General features: G+C 45.2%; 1 protein-coding gene across 7 annotated transcripts in view; it reads left to right on the forward strand.

The window, feature by feature from the left end:
* Window positions 1-6,524: 6,524 nt before the first annotated feature.
* Window positions 6,525-20,529, forward strand: part of rapgef1b (Rap guanine nucleotide exchange factor (GEF) 1b) — an 85,293-nt gene continuing 71,288 nt past the window's right edge. For 3 of the 7 annotated variants that reach the window (XM_031802309.1, XM_031802311.1, XM_031802315.1), the window contains exon 1: window positions 6,526-6,844. In XM_031802309.1, coding sequence (XP_031658169.1) covers window positions 6,817-6,844 — 28 coding nt within the window. In that variant the 5' untranslated portion in view covers window positions 6,526-6,816. Of the gene's footprint in view, window positions 6,845-20,529 lie in introns of all 7 variants that reach the window. The other 4 variants (XM_031802310.1, XM_031802313.1, XM_031802314.1 and 1 more) reach the window with 2 other exon arrangements.

Here is a 20,529-nt window from a genome sequence, read left to right on the forward strand (position 1 = left end):
GTAGCATCATACCCAAGAAGACTCAAGGCTGTAATTGCTGCCAAAGATGCTTCAACAAAGTACTGAGTAAAGGGTCTGAATACGATATAAAAAAAAACATTTGCAAACATTTCAAAAAATCTGTTTATGTTTTGTCATTATGGGGTGTTGTGTGTAGATAGAAGGGGGGGGGGGGGTGGTTATTTAATACATTTTAAAATAAGTCTGTAACGTAACAAAATGTGGAAAAAGTAAAGGGGTCTGAATACTTTCCGAATGCACTGTATACTGAGAGGGAAGTTGAGGTGTGCGCGTGTTTAAAAATGTGTATCCGTTTATTAACGGGTGATGTGTGTATGCGTTTATAAACGTGTGTGTTTGCGTGCGCAGGTAGGGCAGCTCTACATTAATAATGACCTGTCAGTGTGTGTTTTCACCCGACAGTGGAAGCGATTAAGTCTGACTTTTTCTGCATGTGACAGTCTGAGCCACACATTAAATATGTCAAAGAAAAAGCACCGCTTTCATTTTTCTACTGCAACACTTCATGAATTCATAAACCCACTCACCTACCTCATCCCCCCCATCAAACACACTTTTCACACCCTTCCTCTCAACCAACTCTCACTCTTAAGAACAGTACATTTTGGTTGTCATTTACGATTATTTAATAGATTATACAAGTAATAATGATTATTCTCAGATTGATTGTTGACATTTGCGGCCTCTGTGCAGTGTGCAATTTTCTATTGGCAGAAAAACACAGCCATCTTATTCTAACCCAAGGCTTGAATTGCGTGCAATACCATTCTTAATTGACCATTATAAACTGGGTGGTTTGAGCACCGAATGCTGATTGGCTGACAGCCGTAGTATATCAGACCGTATACCACGGGTATGACAAAACATGTATTTTTACTGCTCTGTTTACATTGGTAACAAGTTTACAATAGCAATAATGCACCTCTGAGGTTTGTGGTATATGACCAATATACCACGGCTAAGGGTTGTATCCAGGCACTCCTCGTTGCGCCGTGTGTAAGAACAGCCAATAGCTGTTGTATATTGGCCATATACCACACCTCCTTGTGCTTTATTGCTCAACTAACTACATGATCCAATCCATTACTCACTTAATCAGTGGGCCTGGTACAGTGAACTGCCCTTCTGTGGACGATCAGACTGATAGTCATTGAGACAGTTGTCAGACCTACTAGGCAGTATAGCACCCCATGGGCAGACCACAGCAGGACCATAATAGATGAATAAACCACTACCTTCCACAGACTCCCTGCCTCTACAGACGCACAGACCACACTACCTCTACGGACCCACAGAACACCACCCCCCTCGACAGACACCCATGCCTCTACAGATCCCCCTGTCTCTACAGACCACAGACCACCCTACCTCTACAGACCCCCATGCCTCTACAAACCCACAGAATCCCCTGCCTCTAAAGACCCACATACCACACTATCTCTACGGACCCACAGACCCCCCTACCTTGACAGACACCCATGCCTCTACAGACTCCCCTGCCTCTACAGACCCACAGATTCCCTGCCTCTACAGACCCCTCTGCCTCTACAGACCTACAGACTCCCCTGTCTCTATAGACCACAGACCCCCATCCTCTACAGACCCCCTGACTCTGGACCCAGACCCCTCTACAGACTCCCTTGCCTCTACAGACCCACAGACCCCCCCTCCCTCTACAGACCCCATGCCTCTACAGACCCCCTTGCCTCTACAGACTCCCCTTGCCTCTACAGACTCCCTGATTCTAGACCCAGACCCTCCTGCCTCTACAGACCCACAGCCTCTACAGGCCACCCTGCCCCTGTTAAAAAAAACATTTTGAGGCCGTGCTTGTTGTTTTTTGCCATCGGCACTCACCCAAAGTGTATAGTTTAATTAAATTCCAAACAAAAATGAAAGGGAAGATATAGAAAACCTTGCAGGGAGCATATCCAACTGACAATCTCTAGAATTATTTTTACTATTGGAACTAAGACTTAAAAAGAACTGATGTTGGAAAAAGATGGAGGGAAAGTTGGAGCATAACTAAGGAAATTAAAGTATAAGCTAATGTATTACACAAGAGACAAAATTCAGAAATTCTACAGCACGATGGCAGAGACACGTCTTAAATGTAAAACTAATAATGACTCAATAATCCATGTTTTCTGGGGTTACTATAAAGTCTGAAAGATGTGGGCGGAGCTAGAAAGTTGGCTGTCATGTAAACATACTTTTAATCCGTCTGCCTGCATATTTCAAGACATGGTATATGGGGGTGTAGTGAGATACCCAATGGCTTGGAGGATTCTCTTTTCATCACACATCTTGAAAAAACACATTCTAAAAACGTTTAAATCAATAAATCCACCATCATTAACACAATGGAAAAATCAAACGATTTACTATTTAAATATTGAAAGTGCGTGGGCTACTGAGAGAAACAACATGATGCAGTTTCAGGCCATGTGGTGGAAAGTGATGCAGCGCTGGAGATGGGGGTGTGTGCTAGTGGGCCTGGGCAGGTGGAATATAGTTGATGTTTGTATGATGTTGTCATTTGTATGTGTATGTTTTGTATTGTTAATAAATATATAATCGTACAAAAAAAATCTTGAATTCCAAATAAAATCTATGTTGTCGAGGGGGGTGTCCTGTATGGCAGAGGTGGCCTTTAGAGGCGACTTCAAATGCTTCATTAATGCTTCCGTCCTGAATAGCTGAATAAAGGACAGGATGAATGGATGACATTTACTAAATGAGTGGAGAGAGTTAAGTGGAGATGTACCACAGGGATGTGTCTTGGGGCCATTGCCACTCTATGGCCTGTAGACCTTGGTCTGTGTCCCACCCTGGTTTTCTTCCATTGACCTCTGAGACTGAGGGTTCCTACGGGGCCTGGTTGCAGGCCTCCCTCTGCTCTGCTCTCGGAGTGAAATGTCAGTCAGGGGGTCTGGTGACGAAGACCACAGAGAGGGGTCAATCCCACTATTTGAACGTTCCACGGAGGGAGAGAGACAGAGACCGAGAGAGAGACAGAGAATCCCCACTGTCAGGGCGATAGGACAGAGAGATCCTGAAAAGCAGCTCTGCTCTCCAAAAGCCAGGCAGGGCCACCACCCTGTAGCGCTGCAAAGAGCAGCAACACAATGCCTGGCTCAGCACAGAAATAATTCCTGTGTTAGAGCCTGTGTGAGTGTGTGTGTGTACTGTATGTGTGTATGTCAGAGAGGCTGGGTGTGAGAGATTCTTTTAACCTTTGTGTCTTTGTCGGTCTGTGAATAGGTGTGTAAAAATAGTATTTCATACAGTGCGTGTGACCTTGCACGTCTATCTATGTGTGTGTAAGTGTCTTTCAATAGCTCTGCTCCTGATCCCCTGACCTTGTCTCCATGTGTATCTGTATGTATGTATGTATGTATGCTTGTGTCAGTGACGGAGTACTCTACTCTCATGCAGTATTGAGTGGGTTCCAACCTAGACACTTCATCCTCTTTGCCCACGGCTCAACCCTCCAATCTCCTGGCTGTATCGGCTAGGGTTCAAACCTCCCCCAGCGCTATCTTGGGCCGTTTATCTTAATTCCGCCATTGAACAAAATGCTTCTGAGAAATGCAGTCGATGGAGTGTCATTGCAGAGGGGCCAAAGACAGAGGACTCCATTTGTTGTTGAGTGTTTTTTTTCTCCTTCTGAAAATGTATTCAGTCTTTCTAAGCCCCACTGACCCCTCCCTCTCTCTGCATCTCTCTGATGTGTGAGGGAGGGAGAGTCCCCGGTGGCTAGCCCAAGGTTAACAGACACCTAAACTGGGTTTAAGCTCTCCATTCTACACTCACCATCGTGGAGATCAAACTTAGGCTACGTCTCTCTGCTCCCTCTGTACTAACATCCTACTATTCTAAAAACAGGCTCACTGTGCTCCTGAGATCCAGACTAAACCACTTGTTATCTACTGGTGGCCTTCTGAAAACAGATCCAGAACAGGTCAGTCCCGCAGTCAGAACCAAAGTCAGTCCATCTCTGGAACTTCCACATCACCCCGATTAACCGATTATTTGATCCATAAAGTCAAATTTAAACCTCTGACCACAAACATACCCAAACTTCTCACAGTCTCGTTAAAGCAGGATAATAGTCTGATTTATCACATTATGTGAGAACAGGCACTTTGAATATGGTTAGTGCTATCCGAGATCCTTGGGACGTCCTGACCCTAAACCCTAACCGTTGTAAACTTCAACGGTATGATATCAGAGTTAGGACTTCCCAAGGATTCCATTTAGACTTTTCCATTTGAATAATCAGAAAGTTCTTACAATACTACTTCCTTAGGGGGGGGGGGGGGGGGTAATTAGATGTTATTAGATGTTAGATGTTATTACCATAGTAACAGTATACAGTACTGTTATTGTTCTGAAACCAGGTCATTCTGAATCCAATCCAACATTTTGCACAATCCTCCAATGGAGACTCCAATGGAGACTCAGTGCAGTCCTCCTCCAATGGAGACTCAGTGCAGTCCTCCTCCAATGGAGACTCAGTGCAGTCCTCCTCCAATGGAGACTCAGTGCAGTCCTCCTCCAATGGAGACCCAGTGAGACTCAGTGCAGTCCTCCTCCAATGGAGACTCAGTGCAGTCCTCCTCCAATGGACACTCAGTGCAGTCCTCCTCCAATGGAGACTCAGTGCAGTCCTCCTCCAATGGACACTCAGTGCAGTCCTCCTCCAATGGACACTCAGTGCAGTCCCGGTCTAAACATAGATGGATCTAATGCAGAACTTGAGCACCGCTTGGTGGAAAATAAAATAATGGCAGTGCTTTGCTTTTCATCTGTCTTTTTTTTGTCACTAAGAGTGTGTTGTCAAAGTGTGGCCCCTAGGTGTTCGCCAGTAGCTATTCTATTCTGGTTCTAGCAAAAGGGTGAAAACTGGAAACCTGACTGTACAATCTTTTATTCTACCAAAAATGGCGACAAACCATCACTCCACCAGGTGATCACTAGAAGCGGAAAGGCCAAAGTATGTTACATTGTCACTGTTTGGATTAAATGTGGCTGTAGCATCATGTACCAGGACCAAGATTACCTAACACTGGAATACAGTACCCGTAATGCTCTCGGGAAAATACCCTTATTAATACAGTGACCAACCCTTGAGTTGACTACACTGATATATATATATATAAATATCATCATCAATATTCTACTTCCTCTTTCCTCTCTTTCCTAATAAAGTCCCTGGGCAAAGTTGGTCATATCTACTACACGCCACACCACTTTACAAAGTACACTAACGTCTCTACATAAAAAATCACATTGTGGGTGACACTATCAAACAAATCTTACCTGCAGCGAATGAACAACACTGTGGCTGACAATCAAAATAAATAATGTGAACTATATTGAATGGAATGACTAATCACTCAGTGATATGGAGTAAATAGCAGGAGCTTAGAGATACGTAGAAGAAACTGGCAGAGGCATTGGCTGTGCTGTATGTTGAGGCACCCATAGGGAAGCAGCTAACTAGCAGACAATCATTCTGTCAATGAGCAAAGCGCTATCCTGTCCTGACAGGATAGTCTCTGCTCAGGAACTCACTGTTCCGTTTTTCCTCTCTGGGATTTCACCATAGCCCCTGGAAATGCACTCCAAACACAGTGTGTACACACACACACACACACACACACACACACACACACACACACACACACACACACACACACACACACACACACACACACACACACACACACACGCAACCTAAAGTTAGAAGGCAGACCTGCTGCCTGTGACTTAGTACACTCCTCTCACATTGCAAATATATCTGCCGCAATTACGATTGGCACCACACATTGATAGGACAATGTACTATAACTCAACAGTGATATACCAGAAATGTAGAAGATTTGGGAGAAAAGCTTGAGGTATGTCCATGTCAACCTCTCAGCTTGAGGTCCAAGATTCTTCATCCCTGGCCCCTCAGGAGATCAGCGGGTGGGTAAAGGATGACCCAGATCACTCAACACTGACAGGATGGAACACAGATCCACTCTGCCAGTCATATAAATTATTCAGAACAAGAAGATAAGAGCATCCTCACACTGACTACTTCATAATATGCCAGAGACTGCTTTGTGAGTGCTTTAATTTATGTACTAAACCAGGATTATGTCCTTTAAGTAGGCATATGATTGTGTGTTAGGACCACCAGGGTTGACAGACACTGAGCAACCACATACAGTATATTTTATGATTTATAATATATAATACTTAGACTTTACAAAATATCCAGTAGAGGGCACTCTGACAACAGTTATATATACAGCCACGGTTGACTTTATAAAGATTTCAAATAAACCTAAATACAAATGTATACGCCTATCGTATTTTGTTGGAGTATTGTTATAAACGGTTTAATTGTATTGGTCAGCTCTAGCCCAAAATGCTTCACAGGTTGTTGCCACAGGGGGCACTTTCCATTGAAATCCTTCTTGTTGAAAGAATGACGTAGCTAATTCCATGCGCGAGGAGGTGCAGTTGTGCATCATGCCGAGGACGCGCGGGGTCAAGGCAGCGCTCCTGTGTTGGACTCTCCGCTCAGTGAAAATTGCTTGGAGACCGACAGAAACAGTTTCACACATCGATGTGTGTGCCACAAATCTGGTCTCGTACCTCCAACGAATTCATCTTACTGACACATGTGAGCCAAGAATACAGGAATAATCGAGGGAGACGCTTTGGCTTCTGGCTAGTTAAGTTTTTATTTTTTTAATATATTTTTTTACAGCGAGTGAAATCACTGCTGGTTACGAAATGTCGGGGAAAATAGAGAGTAAGCAAGGTAAGCAGCCCAGCCGACTGGCCTCTCATCATACCCCTGCACAAAGTCAGGTACTGGGATATCACACATTGGGGATGGGTAGGCCCGGTTTGAGAGTCTCGTTCAGGGGTCTTCAAATTTTGTCCGGCACACATAGGACAAGCTTTTTGCTAGCCGTGCTTGTGTGTAGGAGATTGGTCTTGTCTTATCCAGTCGAACAAACGGGTGTTCCATGCTAAAGATGTGAGTCGGGATAGCGGCATAGAAAAGCTAGCTAGTTAGCCAACATTCCAGCTAGCCCGTGCGAGCTCTTTACCTTACGTATCTTAAGCAGCAATCTTATATTTGGCTAAGTAGTCGAAGTAATGACTGTAAACATTAGTTATCAGCTTTATCAATTTACCCTTTCTCATTTTCAGATGTTTCATACCTAAGGTTAGCTTAGCCCGTTGAAGAAAACGGTAGTTATCCGCTGCCTGGATGGATGATAAAAACAGTGGGACCACACAGCTGGCAAGCGTGTCTCGTGTGGTAGCCAATTACCTTGCAAGCTGGCTCCGTAACTTTAGCGCACTCAATTTATTAACCCACCAGCTGTAATTGGGGTTTCAATCAAATCGGAGTAATATCACACACTCCATGTGTTGTCAAATTGACTTTCCATTGTGAACGTGGCATATCTGCTTTTCGAGCAGTCTGGCACAGTATTGACGGTATATCCACATTGTGATGAAAACGTTAACAGTGTGCAATATAAAGCATATCAATACACACTTTGTTCAGTGCAATGGGATGTAAACAGAGGTGGGTCTGACACCGCTTTTGAAACTATTTCCCTACTAGTATTCCACCCCTCCAGCTGTCTCCGGGTTTTGCCTCTCAACCTTGGGCGGTGATGTCTGCTGCAGCTCACTGGGTGGGGGTGTGAGTGTTGTCCATTGAGAGAGAGTACTCCAAACAGAGGTAAAGTTTCTGATTGTTGGTCAATTAGTTGTTATGGCAGTAGCCATGGATTGGCTGAGCTGCTGTGATGTGCACACACAGAGAGAGAGGTGTGACTTTAAAGGTCGTGTTTTGCCCACAAATAAAGTATAGTAATTGTTTTCTGTCCTATGAGTGAATGCCGTAAGTGGGGGGCTGTCTGGCTGGTCTCTTGGGCATTTGCTACCTGCTTGTGTTTACCAGGTCACCTGTTTGAGCGTCACTTTCTGTTCCACGTGTGCCCCCCCTCCCCCAGGGAAGAGCAACAGACTATGCTGGAAACTGGGACTAGGCCTGGCATGTGCACACCAGTGGCATATGGACTGGGTGTGTAGCAGAGCTGGTGAAAACGAAGCATATGTTTTGTTTGAGAGAGAGAATTTAAAAGAAGTGTTTATGGTGTGTGGGCCCTAAGGAGACTTCCGATAGCTCAGTCTCATGGTTAAGAGGAGATCATTTAACCAATTCCTTGACAGACAGGGCAGTACTTGAACTGAAGCAGATAGGAAGAGTGTGTGCTTACATATGACACTGGGGTAGTTTGCTGTTTACATTTGAGTTCCCACTTAGGCTAGGTAGGCTGTGTGCCTGATCTGCGTGCGTCTGCGCTAGTGTACATTTCTATCTAGCCTATTATTATTCTGACAGATTCGTTGTCACTGGTGTTTGCACTGATGTCACAGGCCACATCAATACGCTCTGTTTTCGCCATGGTCACAGTGTCCTGCTGCTGCTGTCTCAGGCCCAGTGGGGAGAAACACCAGAGGGTGGCTGTCCTGACTGCAACCCAATCTTACACACACACACCACCCGTTCACTAGGACGGCTTCAACAGTAACAAATGCTGTGCCTCTGGTGTCGCCCAAAAGCTAACAACAGCAGGAAGCCAATCTCACATCCTAGTGTTTTCCTCCCACAGTGAGAAAATTAACTGGGTGGAGGAAGAATTACGTGTGTGTGTGTGTTTGTTGTGTTCTACTTATTTATATTTCTTGTGTGTTTTTGTTGTACTCAACTTTTTTTAATGCAGTACTGCATTGTTGGCAAAGAGCGAGCAAGAAATGCATTGCACTGTACTGGTGCACGTGACAATAAAACTTGAAACTTGTCTTAGCACCCTTAGCACTAGGGTAAACTGATGAAGGAAAGTGGTCCTCAATGCTGTTTTGAAGTGCTTTCGAATGAATGGGGATCCATTGTACTACTACAAGCTGTGTGTGTGTGACGGCCTGTTGATTTTTCCCTTTTGCACCTGTAAATGTTTGTTGCTGTGACAGTTGTTCTCAAGGCTATATTTTTAGTTAGTAAAATTTCAACAACTTCTACCCCTGGGGTGGAGGGGAACCGTGAAATAGGCCAGCAAGGGATTTCAACATCCTTCACCGTACAAAGAGACTTGTAGTTTGGGTCCAGTTTGTCACAGACTAGGTGGGGGTGGTGCGCAGCATTGGGCTGGACTGTTAGTTTGACTCTATCTAGGAGAAGGTTGTTTCAGGCTATTTCCCCCATACATACTTAGGTGCCGATATGATATGTACTGCGATTCTATATGTATTGCGATTTGAAAATGCGAGTTTATTGCGATTTGATGTTCCAGACATATTGCTCATATGTCTGCTATGTCTGCCCCCCCCCCCCCCCCCCCAGGCTTTATAATTAGCTCAGTGACTTCTCCCTGATTGGACAGAGCCAATGGAGCTGCCGGCCTCAGCGGAACATCAGTTCCTTATTTTAGCCACTCTGCCTGCCTTACCCCCAGCTGTGTGTGTGTGTGCGTGCGCATGCAGACCAGGCAACAAGTCGTCTGGATGAGCAGGTAGCATAGTGACTGCTGACTGCATAAAAAAAATCTATCACAGATATTTTGCCTCTTTGCTGCACTATATAGACAGACACAGACAGTATTCTCCCATCTCTAGTGTTCTACAAACAAACGGGGTACAGAGTATCTGTTATTGATATGACCAGAGTCATGTATTTAGAAGCTCTGGTTATGACTATAAGGTGTCTCACAGGGTTCATCTACATTTTGCTGACTACCAGGGTCCTCCGCTATAAGCCCTGGTGCTGCAATGTTGAGGTTTGGTGGAAATTAAGTATTTTTACTCACCCTTGTAATGAGACTTGCATTTACCCTATAGGCCTACATGGGCTGTAATTATGTGTTTAGGAGCGCACAAGTGTGTTGAGAGGGAGACCGAGAGGGCGGAGACTGGAGGCCGGGTGGGAATGGAGTTACAAACAAACGGATGGAGGAGAGCGATGCAGCGCTGACGACTACATTGGAGGAAGCAGTCTTTCTCCAACAGAACATTTTCATGGCCAAAATGTTTTTTAGTAGCTACTGAAGGACACACTCACTGTTGCATTTCTGGCGTCAGTTGTGGAGCCCTATAATAAATGTTTCCTGGAGTCACAACCATCCTCTCTTTATGGATCCACTCTTGTACAGGAACTTTTAGCACTGAAGCGACTTCTCACACGGGTTGTGCAACATCCAGCATCCACCCTTGTACCTGTTCCAGTGACTTCCTGGTTTTCCGGGGTGTTCTGTCATCTGATGCAGCAGGGCAAGTGATTTGATCACTGTGTTTACATCATGGACCCGGTCCTTGCGACCCCTGTGGTCTAAATGTCAATCAATATTCAATCAAGCCTTCTCTGGACGTCACTGATACAGACTGTCATGGACTGATGATTGTCCTGACTTGTTTATTGAGAAACACTGCTGAAGGAGACGAGAGTACGTGACTGCGGACATATTTCTCAAGACTTTAACTAGATTATTCTTCAACCTCTTGTGATTGGAGGAAACTTTTGATCCAGCTCATCGTTAAGGCTGTTCTATTTTTGATATTTCAGCCCATGTTATGTGGTCTGAGTCAAGCAGAGTCATGGGACGCCAGTTCAGTGACTGATTATTATGACTGACAGTCATAGACAGAAGATTGGCCAATTCACATTCTAAATGAAATGTGGAGTTCATCACACAGCGGTGGCTTGACTGTAAACAACAGTTGTGAAATTATTTTGACTCTGTAAATTGGTTGGTGATCATCATTAGCCTAGGTTGCCTACATTCCATTGAGGTGACTGCAAACAGTGGTTGGACAGAACAAGCTCACAGTTGAATCAAACTGGACGACCTGGACCAAGTGTCTGATCAGAGGACTTCAGGTCTCCTGGATGGGAAACTTAAGCTGGAAGAGCCAAGGCTCTTCTGAAGATACAGAGTCCTCTTTACAGGGAGAACTAGATGAGCAACAGCCAGGTAAACCAACACACATGGTCGCATCAACAGGGATTGCTGTCATTTGACGACTACAGTGACGTGTATGGTTAAATGATGTTTCAAGAATTTGGCGGTACTGAACACAAGACAAGCTCAATGCACATTGATCTGGTACTGTATATAGCTTGATTCTTGTCTATTTTATTTCTTTGACTATTTTTACATACTTTTTTTTAGAACTCTGCATTTTTGGCAAGACTTTCATGGTAAATTCTACAAAAAATTGAAGTTACCTTGAGCAAGGCACTTAATCCTAATTGCTCCTGTAAATTGCTTTGGAAAAGTGTCTGCTAAATGACTTAAATATAAAGCCAAATGAAAAATAGTTCACCATTGCACCTCAGCAGGCCTATTTGTTCTTGTGCTAAATGTATCCATGTCTGCATTTTTCTTTTTGGGGGGATGGATGGACAAACCTGGCTCTTGTGTTCTTTTCTTCTCAAAGACCAGCCTGTCAAAGCCATCCTGTTTTAGAGCTTTTATGTAAAGAAAAATAGAAGTGCTGGCAGAAATGAAGCGCTGGGGACATTCCTCCCTAGGTTTTTTGTGTAGTGTGGCTTTTGTGAAGGTGCTCATTTGCTGTGCTGAAGTCTAGGGTGGACCCAGCCAGCCAGAGGAGGCCACTAGCCACAGCTCTCTACAGCCTGCCCAGACTAGACTGCATGTGCCTAGGCTCTCAACACTGAGTTGTCTCACTGTTTCATCCATCTGTACATCCACCAACTTCAGAAACTGTTTTTTTGTTTAAATTTTGGTTAGGCTATTCCAAAAAATATCAACTGAAAACCATTGATTTCGCTTGTTCTTGGTCAGTTTTGTTTGGGGAGTCTCAAACTGTGGTGGCCTTGTCAATCTGTGCTATGTAAAAGGTAGCAGCAACATTTACAATATTTAGCGTTAGCCATATTAGCCCTATTTATTTAGCTTTGTATTCATTGCCTCTTCGGCTCAGCCAGTTAGCAGTGTGTGAACCTAGAGACTCAGGTGTGCTGCTAGGCTTGCATGGAGAGAAGAGGCTCCATGATTGAGGTGGTTGAGTCCATCGTGTAATTACATAGCACAGAGTGGCGTAATGCCATGTTTTGAAAACACGCTGTGCGCCATGAAGCCCAATGAAACTTTGCTGCTGCGTTTAACCTGGCAGGTGGTAAAGAGTGTCTGAGGACCCTAGTTTATTTATGTGTGTGTGTGTGTGCGTGCCCATCGTGGCCTGTGCAATCACCTCAGCTGTGGTGATGAGGCTAATTGGGGCTCAGCAGTGTGTGAGTAGTAGTCTGTGTCAGACAGACTGGTGGGAGATCTGAAAACCCGCTAGCTAGTACAGTAGATATGGTAGATAAATTATTACGATATCTTTAATTGCCAGCAGCATACCACCCTGCATACCGCTGCTGGCCTGCTTCTGAAGCTAAGCAGGGTTGGTCCTGGTCAGTCCCTGGATGGGAGACCAGATGCTGCTGGAAGTGGTGTTGGAGGGCCAGTAGGAGGCACTCTTTCCTCTGGTCTAAAAATATCCCAATGCCCCAGGGCAGTGATTGGGGACACTGCCCTGTGTAGGGTTCCGTCTTTCGGATGGGATGTTAAACGGGTGTCCTGACTCTCTGAGGTCATTAAAGATCCCAATGCACTTATCGTAAGAGTAGGGGTGTTAACCCCGGTGTCCTGTCTAAATTCCCAATCTGGCCCTCAAACCATCACGGTCACCTAATAATCCCCAGTTTACAATTGGCTCATTCATCCCCCTCCTCTCCCCTGTAACTATTCCCCAGGTCGTTGCTGCAAATGAGAATGTGTTCTCAGTCAACTTACCTGGTAAAATAACAGATAAATAAAATATATTTTTTTCATTCGATAACGATAATCATCACAATATTAATCAAATAATGTTTAAAAGTTGCATATCTGCTTAAAATTCAATAATGCCTGAACAAACTGGTTAGAGCGTTGAGCCAGAATGTGTCATTCTACCCCTGAACATGGCAGTTAACCCACTGTTCCTAAGCCGTCATTGTAAATAAGAAGTTGTTCTTAATTGACTTGCCTAGTTAAATAAAGGTAACATTTTTTTTAAATGATGTGAGTTACACATAAAATTATACTTGAAGGGAAATTGTTCCATGTTTGCAGCCAGGGAGCACGTACCTGGGGTCAATGAAATTGAGAACCCTCTTGAAACCTTCCTTTTTGACTGTGCTAATTGGTAGCATGTCCTTAGCAATGCATATTAGCATTTGTGACGTCTTTTTGATGTTTGCTTGTATGGCATAAGCGATGTCAGTGTTGACTGCTTTGGGCAAACATCCCTAGATTGGCTGGAGCTTGAGGGGCGTTTATCAATACCGTGGCGCAATCTCAAACTTCCAAAGAGTGATTTTGCTTCAGATGTTGAAAAAGGTCTGTCGTATTACCAGACTTCTTAGCCACCTGTCTACGGCACAATTTGCACCGAACATTGCTCTGCTCTTTGTCGGACTTCAAGAAGCCAAACCACTTCCAAATTACTGAAACAGTTTAACCCTTTTTATCAATAATTTATTCGTTGGAAGCGGCTCCTTCTCCATGGCTATCACTGCCACTGTTTTCACCTACATCACTCATTTTTCGTGGTTAATAGTGGCTACTCCATCACTCAAGGTTTTAAATGGTTTTTAGTGCATATTGTCACTTCTCTGCACGTTCCTGCTGTGTCAGAAGGGAAATGGACTGCTGTACCTAATTATTCTATGTTGACATTATCGAAAATGAATCTATACGTTTTTATATCGTTATTGAGGGATGTAATTACCTAATTATTGATATTGATTTAGCCCTACTACAACGTGTTAAGTATTCCACAGCGATGCTGGCCGATGTTGACTACAATGCTTCCAACAGTTGTGCGAGATGTCCTTTGGGTGGTGGACCACTCTTGATACACACGGGAAACTGTTGAGCAGGAAAAACCCTGCAGCGTTGCAGTTCTTGACACAAACCAGTGTGCCTGGCACCTACTACCACACCCCGTTTAGAGGCACTTTAATATTTGGTCTTGCCCATTCATCTTCCAAATGGCACACATACACTCCATGTCTTACTCCCTGTCTCAATGCTTTAAAATCCTTCTTTTAACCTGTCTCCCCTTCATCTAATGATTTGATTGGACTTTTTTTTGGTCATTTAACAGATGCTGTTAACCCTAATTGCTCCGGATAAGTGCCTTGCTCAACGGCACATCGACAGATTTTCCCCCTAGTCGACTCAGCGATTCAAACTAGGAACCTTTCGATTACTTGCCCAACGCTCTTAACGACTAGGCTACCTGCCGCCCTGTATTGATTTAACAAGTGACATCAATAAGGGTTCAAAGCTTTCACCTGGATTCACCTGGTCAGTCTGTCATGGAAAGAGAAGGTGTTCTTAATATTTTGTACACTCACTGTATGTGTACATACACACACCCACTTTATTGTCCTGTAGCAGACCCGGCACCAGGATAGAGTGACTTAAAGCTCTGCATGCCTCCCATTCGGAACAGTTCATGCGTATATTATGACGATATTTTGTGACGTTTTTGTTCATTTTGGTCCTTGGCAAGAGTTTTTTTTTTTTTTTTTTTTTCTCTCCGCTGTTCATGAACACCAGGTTTTTTCTTGAGGCAACGTGAAGTTCGGTAGCCAAATTCCATGCCCCTATGTCAGTCATTGGTCAACAGTAGTGATTATTCAATTAAGTGTTTGTTGACATTCAATGATGGACGACTCGTTTTATGCAAATTTTTTCACTTAAGAAATACCGCACCAAATAAATACTGCACCAAATCTTAGTTAGATGTCAAATTAGTTGTCTTAGATTTATTCTGACTATTTTGAAGATGTGTATACTGACTATTACTGCTAATACTACTGACCACCTCAAGATAGACAAAGTAATATTGCTGCTTTTTCTCATTTTTCAAGCAAAGGTCTTTTAATATTTTTAAATTTACCTTTTTTAACCAGGCAAGTCCGTTAAGAACAAATTCTTATTTTCAATGATGGCCTAGGAACAGTGGGTTAACTGCCTGTTCAGGGGCAGAACGACAGCTCAGGGGTTTGAACTTGAAACCTTCCTTGAACTTGAAACCTTCCGGTTACTAGTCCAACACTCTAACCACTAGGCTACCCTGCCGCCCCACTTTAAGGGAGTATGTGAGCACACTCGTTCGTCTAGGCGCCAGCCGAACTGAAGCATGCGGAGGTAAGGGGGCAATTGAATTTAGGGAGGGAGTAAAACTATTGTTGAGGTTCTTGCATTGCAATTATTGAAGTCGGATCACACAATACCACAGTAAATAAGGTTAAAATGTTGAGACTCTGTCACGGCCGTCGAAAGAAGTGGACCAAAGTGCAGCGTTGTGAGCGAACATATTCCTTTTATTTAAAATGTCACCAACAAAACATCAAACGAAGAAACAACCGTGAAGCTTACAGGGCTACAGTGCCCTTAACAAAAGTCAACTACCCACACTGAAGGAGGGAAAAAGGGCTACCTAAGTATGATTCCCAATCAGAGACAACAATAGACAGCTGTCCCTGATTGAGAACCATACCAGGCCAAAACATAGAAATAAAGAAACATAGAAAACAAAACACAGAATGCCCAACCAAATCACACCCTGACCAAACCAACATCATAAGGCTCTCTCAGGTCAGGGCGTGACAGTCTCCGGGGTCATTGGTTACTGAATAGCAGTTTGGCTTAGAATACCGACACAACTATGAATGCGAACAAATTAATGTGAACAGAACAAAACAGAGCTACCAAATAGTAGGCCTAGTCAACAAAATATCAGCTCGAGGCATGACACAATCAATATTTAGGCTAGTTACATTAACAGTAAATAAACGCAGTAAACATAAGGTGAATGGAGATCCAAATAACCAAAACAGTCTACAGCCTACTACTGTGAGATGTAGCCTACAGCCTACTACAGTGAGATGCAGTAATGCACAGCTGTCTTGCCAAATGAATAGACCTATAGGCCCACTTCAGGAAAATCATGCCGCTCATGAGTTCAGCAACACGTTGTGATATGGCACAATACACTTCTGTGAATCAAATTCGCCCCACGTAATCAATGAAGCAATGTCAGCCTATCATAAACACGTTTCCAATGAGGATAGTTCCATTACCTACCACGAAAACCAATTGGCTACCAATAAATAATATATCTATTTCTATGATGAAACATACCGATAAGTAGCTATACATCATTTGGGTTCTTGCATTGGAATTCTTTTGAATTCTGCTTGTATCTGTCACGCCCTGGTCTAAGTATTTTGTGTTTTTCTTCATGTATTGGGTCAGGCCAGGGTGTGGCATGGAGTTTTTTGTATTGTGGTGTGTTTTGTCTTGGGGTTTTGGTGTGTATGTATTTGGGATTGTAGTGGGGTTATCTAGCAAAGTCTATGGCTGTCTGGAGTGGTTCTCAATCAGAGGCAGGTGCTTATCGTTGTCTCTGATTGGGAACCATATTTAGGCAGCCATATTCTTTGAGTTTGTCGTGGGTGATTGTCCTTAGTGTTGTTCCTATTTTATTTATTTATTTATTTATTTCTTTATTTACACACACAAGTATAGGCTGTTTCGGTTTTCGTTACGTTCTTTGTTTTGTATTGTATTGATTCGTGTTACGTTTGTTTGATTAAACATGGATCGCAATCTACACGCTGCGTTTTGGTCCGACTCTCCTTCACCACACCTAGAAAACCGTAACAGAATCACCCACCACCAACGGACCAAGCAGCGTGTTAACAGGCAGGAGCCACAGGAGAGGCAACAGAGGCAGCAGCAGCAGGAGCAGCAGCAGCTGCAGTGGGAGAGGCTGCACCACCTGGAGAAATGGACATGGGAGGAAGAACTGGACGGTAAAGGACCCTGGGCTCAGCCTGGAGAATATCGCCGCCCCAAGGAAGAACTGGAAGCGGCAAAAGCTGAGAGGCGCAGATATGAGGAGGCAGCACGGCGTAGCGGATGGAAGCCTGAGAATCAGCCCCAAAAATGTATTGGGGGGGGGGGGCTCAGGGAGAGTGTGGCAGAGTCAGGAGTCAGACCTGAGCCAACTCTCCCTGTTTATCGTGAGGAGCCAAGGAGGAGACCAGAGCCGGTGTTGGAGGTGAGCGAAACAGAGACTGTGAAGGAGTTAATGGGGAAATTGGAGGAGAGAGAAATGAGGGAGTTGCTGTGTTTGCTTTTTGCATGGAATTCGCCCGACGGAACGTGTTGGGGATTTGATGGCACCTGGGTTAGCGATCCATACTCGTCCTGAGGTGCGTGTTAGTCGGCTGGTGAAGTTGGTGCCAGCCTCACGCACCAGGCCTCCTGTGCACATCCCTAGCCTTGCACGTCCTGTGCCAACACTGCTCTCAAGATCTCCAGTACGCTTTCACGGTCTAGCCCATCCTGTGCCACCTCCACACTCCAGTCCTCCGGTAGCAGCTCCCCGCACCAGGCTTCCTGTGCGTGTCCTCGATCCAGTACCACCAGTTCCAGCACCACGCACCAGGCCTTCAGTGCGCCTCGCCTGTTTAGCGCAGCCAGAGCCTTTCTCCTCTACAGCGCTGCCGGAGCCTCCCGCCTGTTCAGCGCAGCCAGAGCCTTCCTCCTCTACAGCGGTGCCAGAGCCTCCCGCCTGTTTAGCGCAGCCAGAGCCTTTCTCCTCTCCTGCACTGCCGGAGTCTCCCGCCTGTTCAGCGCAGCCAGAGCTGCCAGCCTGCATGGAGCAGCCAGAGCTGCCAGCCTGCATGGGGCAGCCAGAGCTGTCAGTCTGCATGGAGCAGCCAGAGATGTCAGTCTGCATGGAGCAGCCAGAGATGTCAGTCTGCATGGAGCAGCCAGAGATGTCGGTCTGCATGGAGCAGCCAGAGATGTCAGTCTACATGGAGCAGCCAGAGCTGTCAGTCTGCATGGAGCAGCCAGAGCTGTCAGTCTACATGGTGCAGCCAGAGCTGCCAGTCTGCATGAAGCAGCCAGAGCTGTCAGTCTGCATGGAGCAGCCAGAGCTGTCAGTCTGCATGGTGCAGCCAGAGCTGTCAGTCTACATGGTGCAGCCAGAGCTGCCAGTCTGCATGGAGCAGCCAGAGATGCCAGTCTGCATGAAGCAGCCAGTCTGCATGAAGCAGCCAGAGCTGTCAGTCCGCATGGAGCAGCCAGAGCTGCCAGTCTGCATGGAGCTGCCAGTCTGCATGGAGCTTCCAGTCTGCAAGGAGCAGCCAGAGCTGTCAGTCTACATGAAGCAGCCAGAGCTGCCAGTTTGCAAGGAGCTGCCAGTCTGCAAGGAGATGTCAGTCTGCAAGGAGATGTCAGTCTGCAAGGAGCCGCCAGTCTGCCCAGCGCCGCCAGTCTGCCCAGCACCGCCAGTCTGTCAAGATCAGTTAGATCCACCAGTCAGCCAGGATCCGCCAGAAGTGCCAGTCGGCCAGGATCTGCCGGTCGGCCAGGATCCGCCAGTCAGCCAGGATCCGCCAGTCAGCCAGGATCCGCCAGTCAGCCAGGATCCACCAGTCTTCCAGGATCCGCCAGTAGTGCCAGTCGGCCAGGATCTGCCAGTCGGCCAGGATCTGCCAGTCGGCCAGGATCTGCCAGTCGGCCAGGATTCGCCAGTCAGCCAGGATCCGCCAGTCAGCCAGGATCTGCCGGAACCACCAGCCAGCCAGGATCTGGTAGATCCATCAACCTGCCTGAGCTTCTTCTCACTCCTGAGCTTCTTCTCACCCCTGAGCTTTCTCTCACTCCTGAGCTTCTTCTCACTCCTGAGCTTCCTCTCACTCCCGAGCTTTCTCTCACTCCCGAGCTTTCTCTCACTCCCGAGCTTTCTCTCACTCCCGAGCTTTCTCTCACTCCCGGGCTTCCCCTCAGTCCCGATCTGCTCCTCAGTCCAGTGGGGTTCTGGCTGAGGACTACTAGGCCATGGTCGCGGCAAGGGTGGTCTATCCAGGGACGCGAGGAGAGGGGACTAAGACATTGACTGAGTGGGTTCCACGTCCCGCGCCGGAGCCGCCACCATGGACAGACGCCCACCCGGACCCTCCCTATTGTTTTGAGGTGCGTTCGGGAGTCCGCACCTTAGGGGGGGGGGGTTCTGTCACGCCCTGGTCTAAGTATTTTGTGTTTTTCTTCATGTATTGGGTCAGGTCAGGGTGTGGCATGGAGTTTTTTGTATTGTGGTGTGTTTTGTCTTGGGGTTTTGGTGTGTATGTATTTGGGATTGTAGCTAGTGGGGTTATCTAGCAAAGTCTATGGCTGTCTGGAGTGGTTCTCAATCAGAGGCAGGTGCTTATTGTTGTCTCTGATTGGGAACCATATTTAGGCAGCCATATTCTTTGAGTTTGTCGTGGGTGATTGTCCTTAGTGTTGTTGTTCCTATTTCTTTACACATTTACACAAGTATAGGCTGTTTCGGTTTTCGTTACATTCTTTGTTTTGTAGTGTATTGTATTGATTCGTGTTACGTTTGTTTGATTAAACATGGATCGCAATCTACACGCTGCGTTTTGGTCCGACTCTCCTTCACCGCACCTAGAAAACCGTTACAGTATCACACTATACCACCAAAAACAAAAGCTCATGCTTTTGACAGGTTGGCGGGTTGGCGTGAAATCTCCGCTGCACTCTATCAGCACCATAGACAGCGCCCTACACACTAAATCAAGATTTTGATCAAAACCAACCAGCTAGATTTTTTTTTTTTACGTTTACGTGTCCTTAAAAACAGCCTATAACTAATTACTATTCATTGTGTTTTGATCAGTAGCATATGCAAAACCTCTGCCTATTGTTTCATTGTTTTTTACTTTCCTAAAACAATAATTGTCCACCTCACTATTCAGCTGTCAGAGATTTGAGGATTAAATGCATCAGGGCATTGCATACATAGGCCTATTGGCTTAGGTGTACACTATATTAATATTTAAAATGTATATACATTACCAGTCAAAAGTTTGAACACCTACGCATTCAAGGGGTTTTCTTTATTTTTACTATTTCTACATTGTAGAATAATAGTGAAGACATCACAACTATGAAATAACACATATGGAATCATGTAGTAACCAATAAATTATTAAACAAATCAAAATATATTTTGTGTTCTTCAAAGTAGCCACACTTTGCATTGATGACAGCTTTGCACAATCTTGGCATTCTCTCAATCAGCTTCACGTAAAATGCTTTTCCAACCGTCTTAAAGGAGTTCCCACATGCTGAGCACTTGTTGGCTGCTTTTCCTTCTCTCTGCAGTCTAACTAATCTCAAACCATCTCAATTGGGTTGAGGTCAGGGGATTGTGGAGGCCAGATCATCTGATGCAGCACAACATCACTCTCCTTCTTGGTCAAAGAGCCCTCACACAGCCTTGGGGTGTGTTTTGGATCATTGTTCTGTTGAAAATCAAATGATAGTCCCACAAAGTGCAAAC

Source organism: Oncorhynchus kisutch, linkage group LG23 (genome assembly GCF_002021735.2).
Source record: "Oncorhynchus kisutch isolate 150728-3 linkage group LG23, Okis_V2, whole genome shotgun sequence".
Lineage (NCBI taxonomy): Eukaryota > Metazoa > Chordata > Actinopteri > Salmoniformes > Salmonidae > Oncorhynchus > Oncorhynchus kisutch.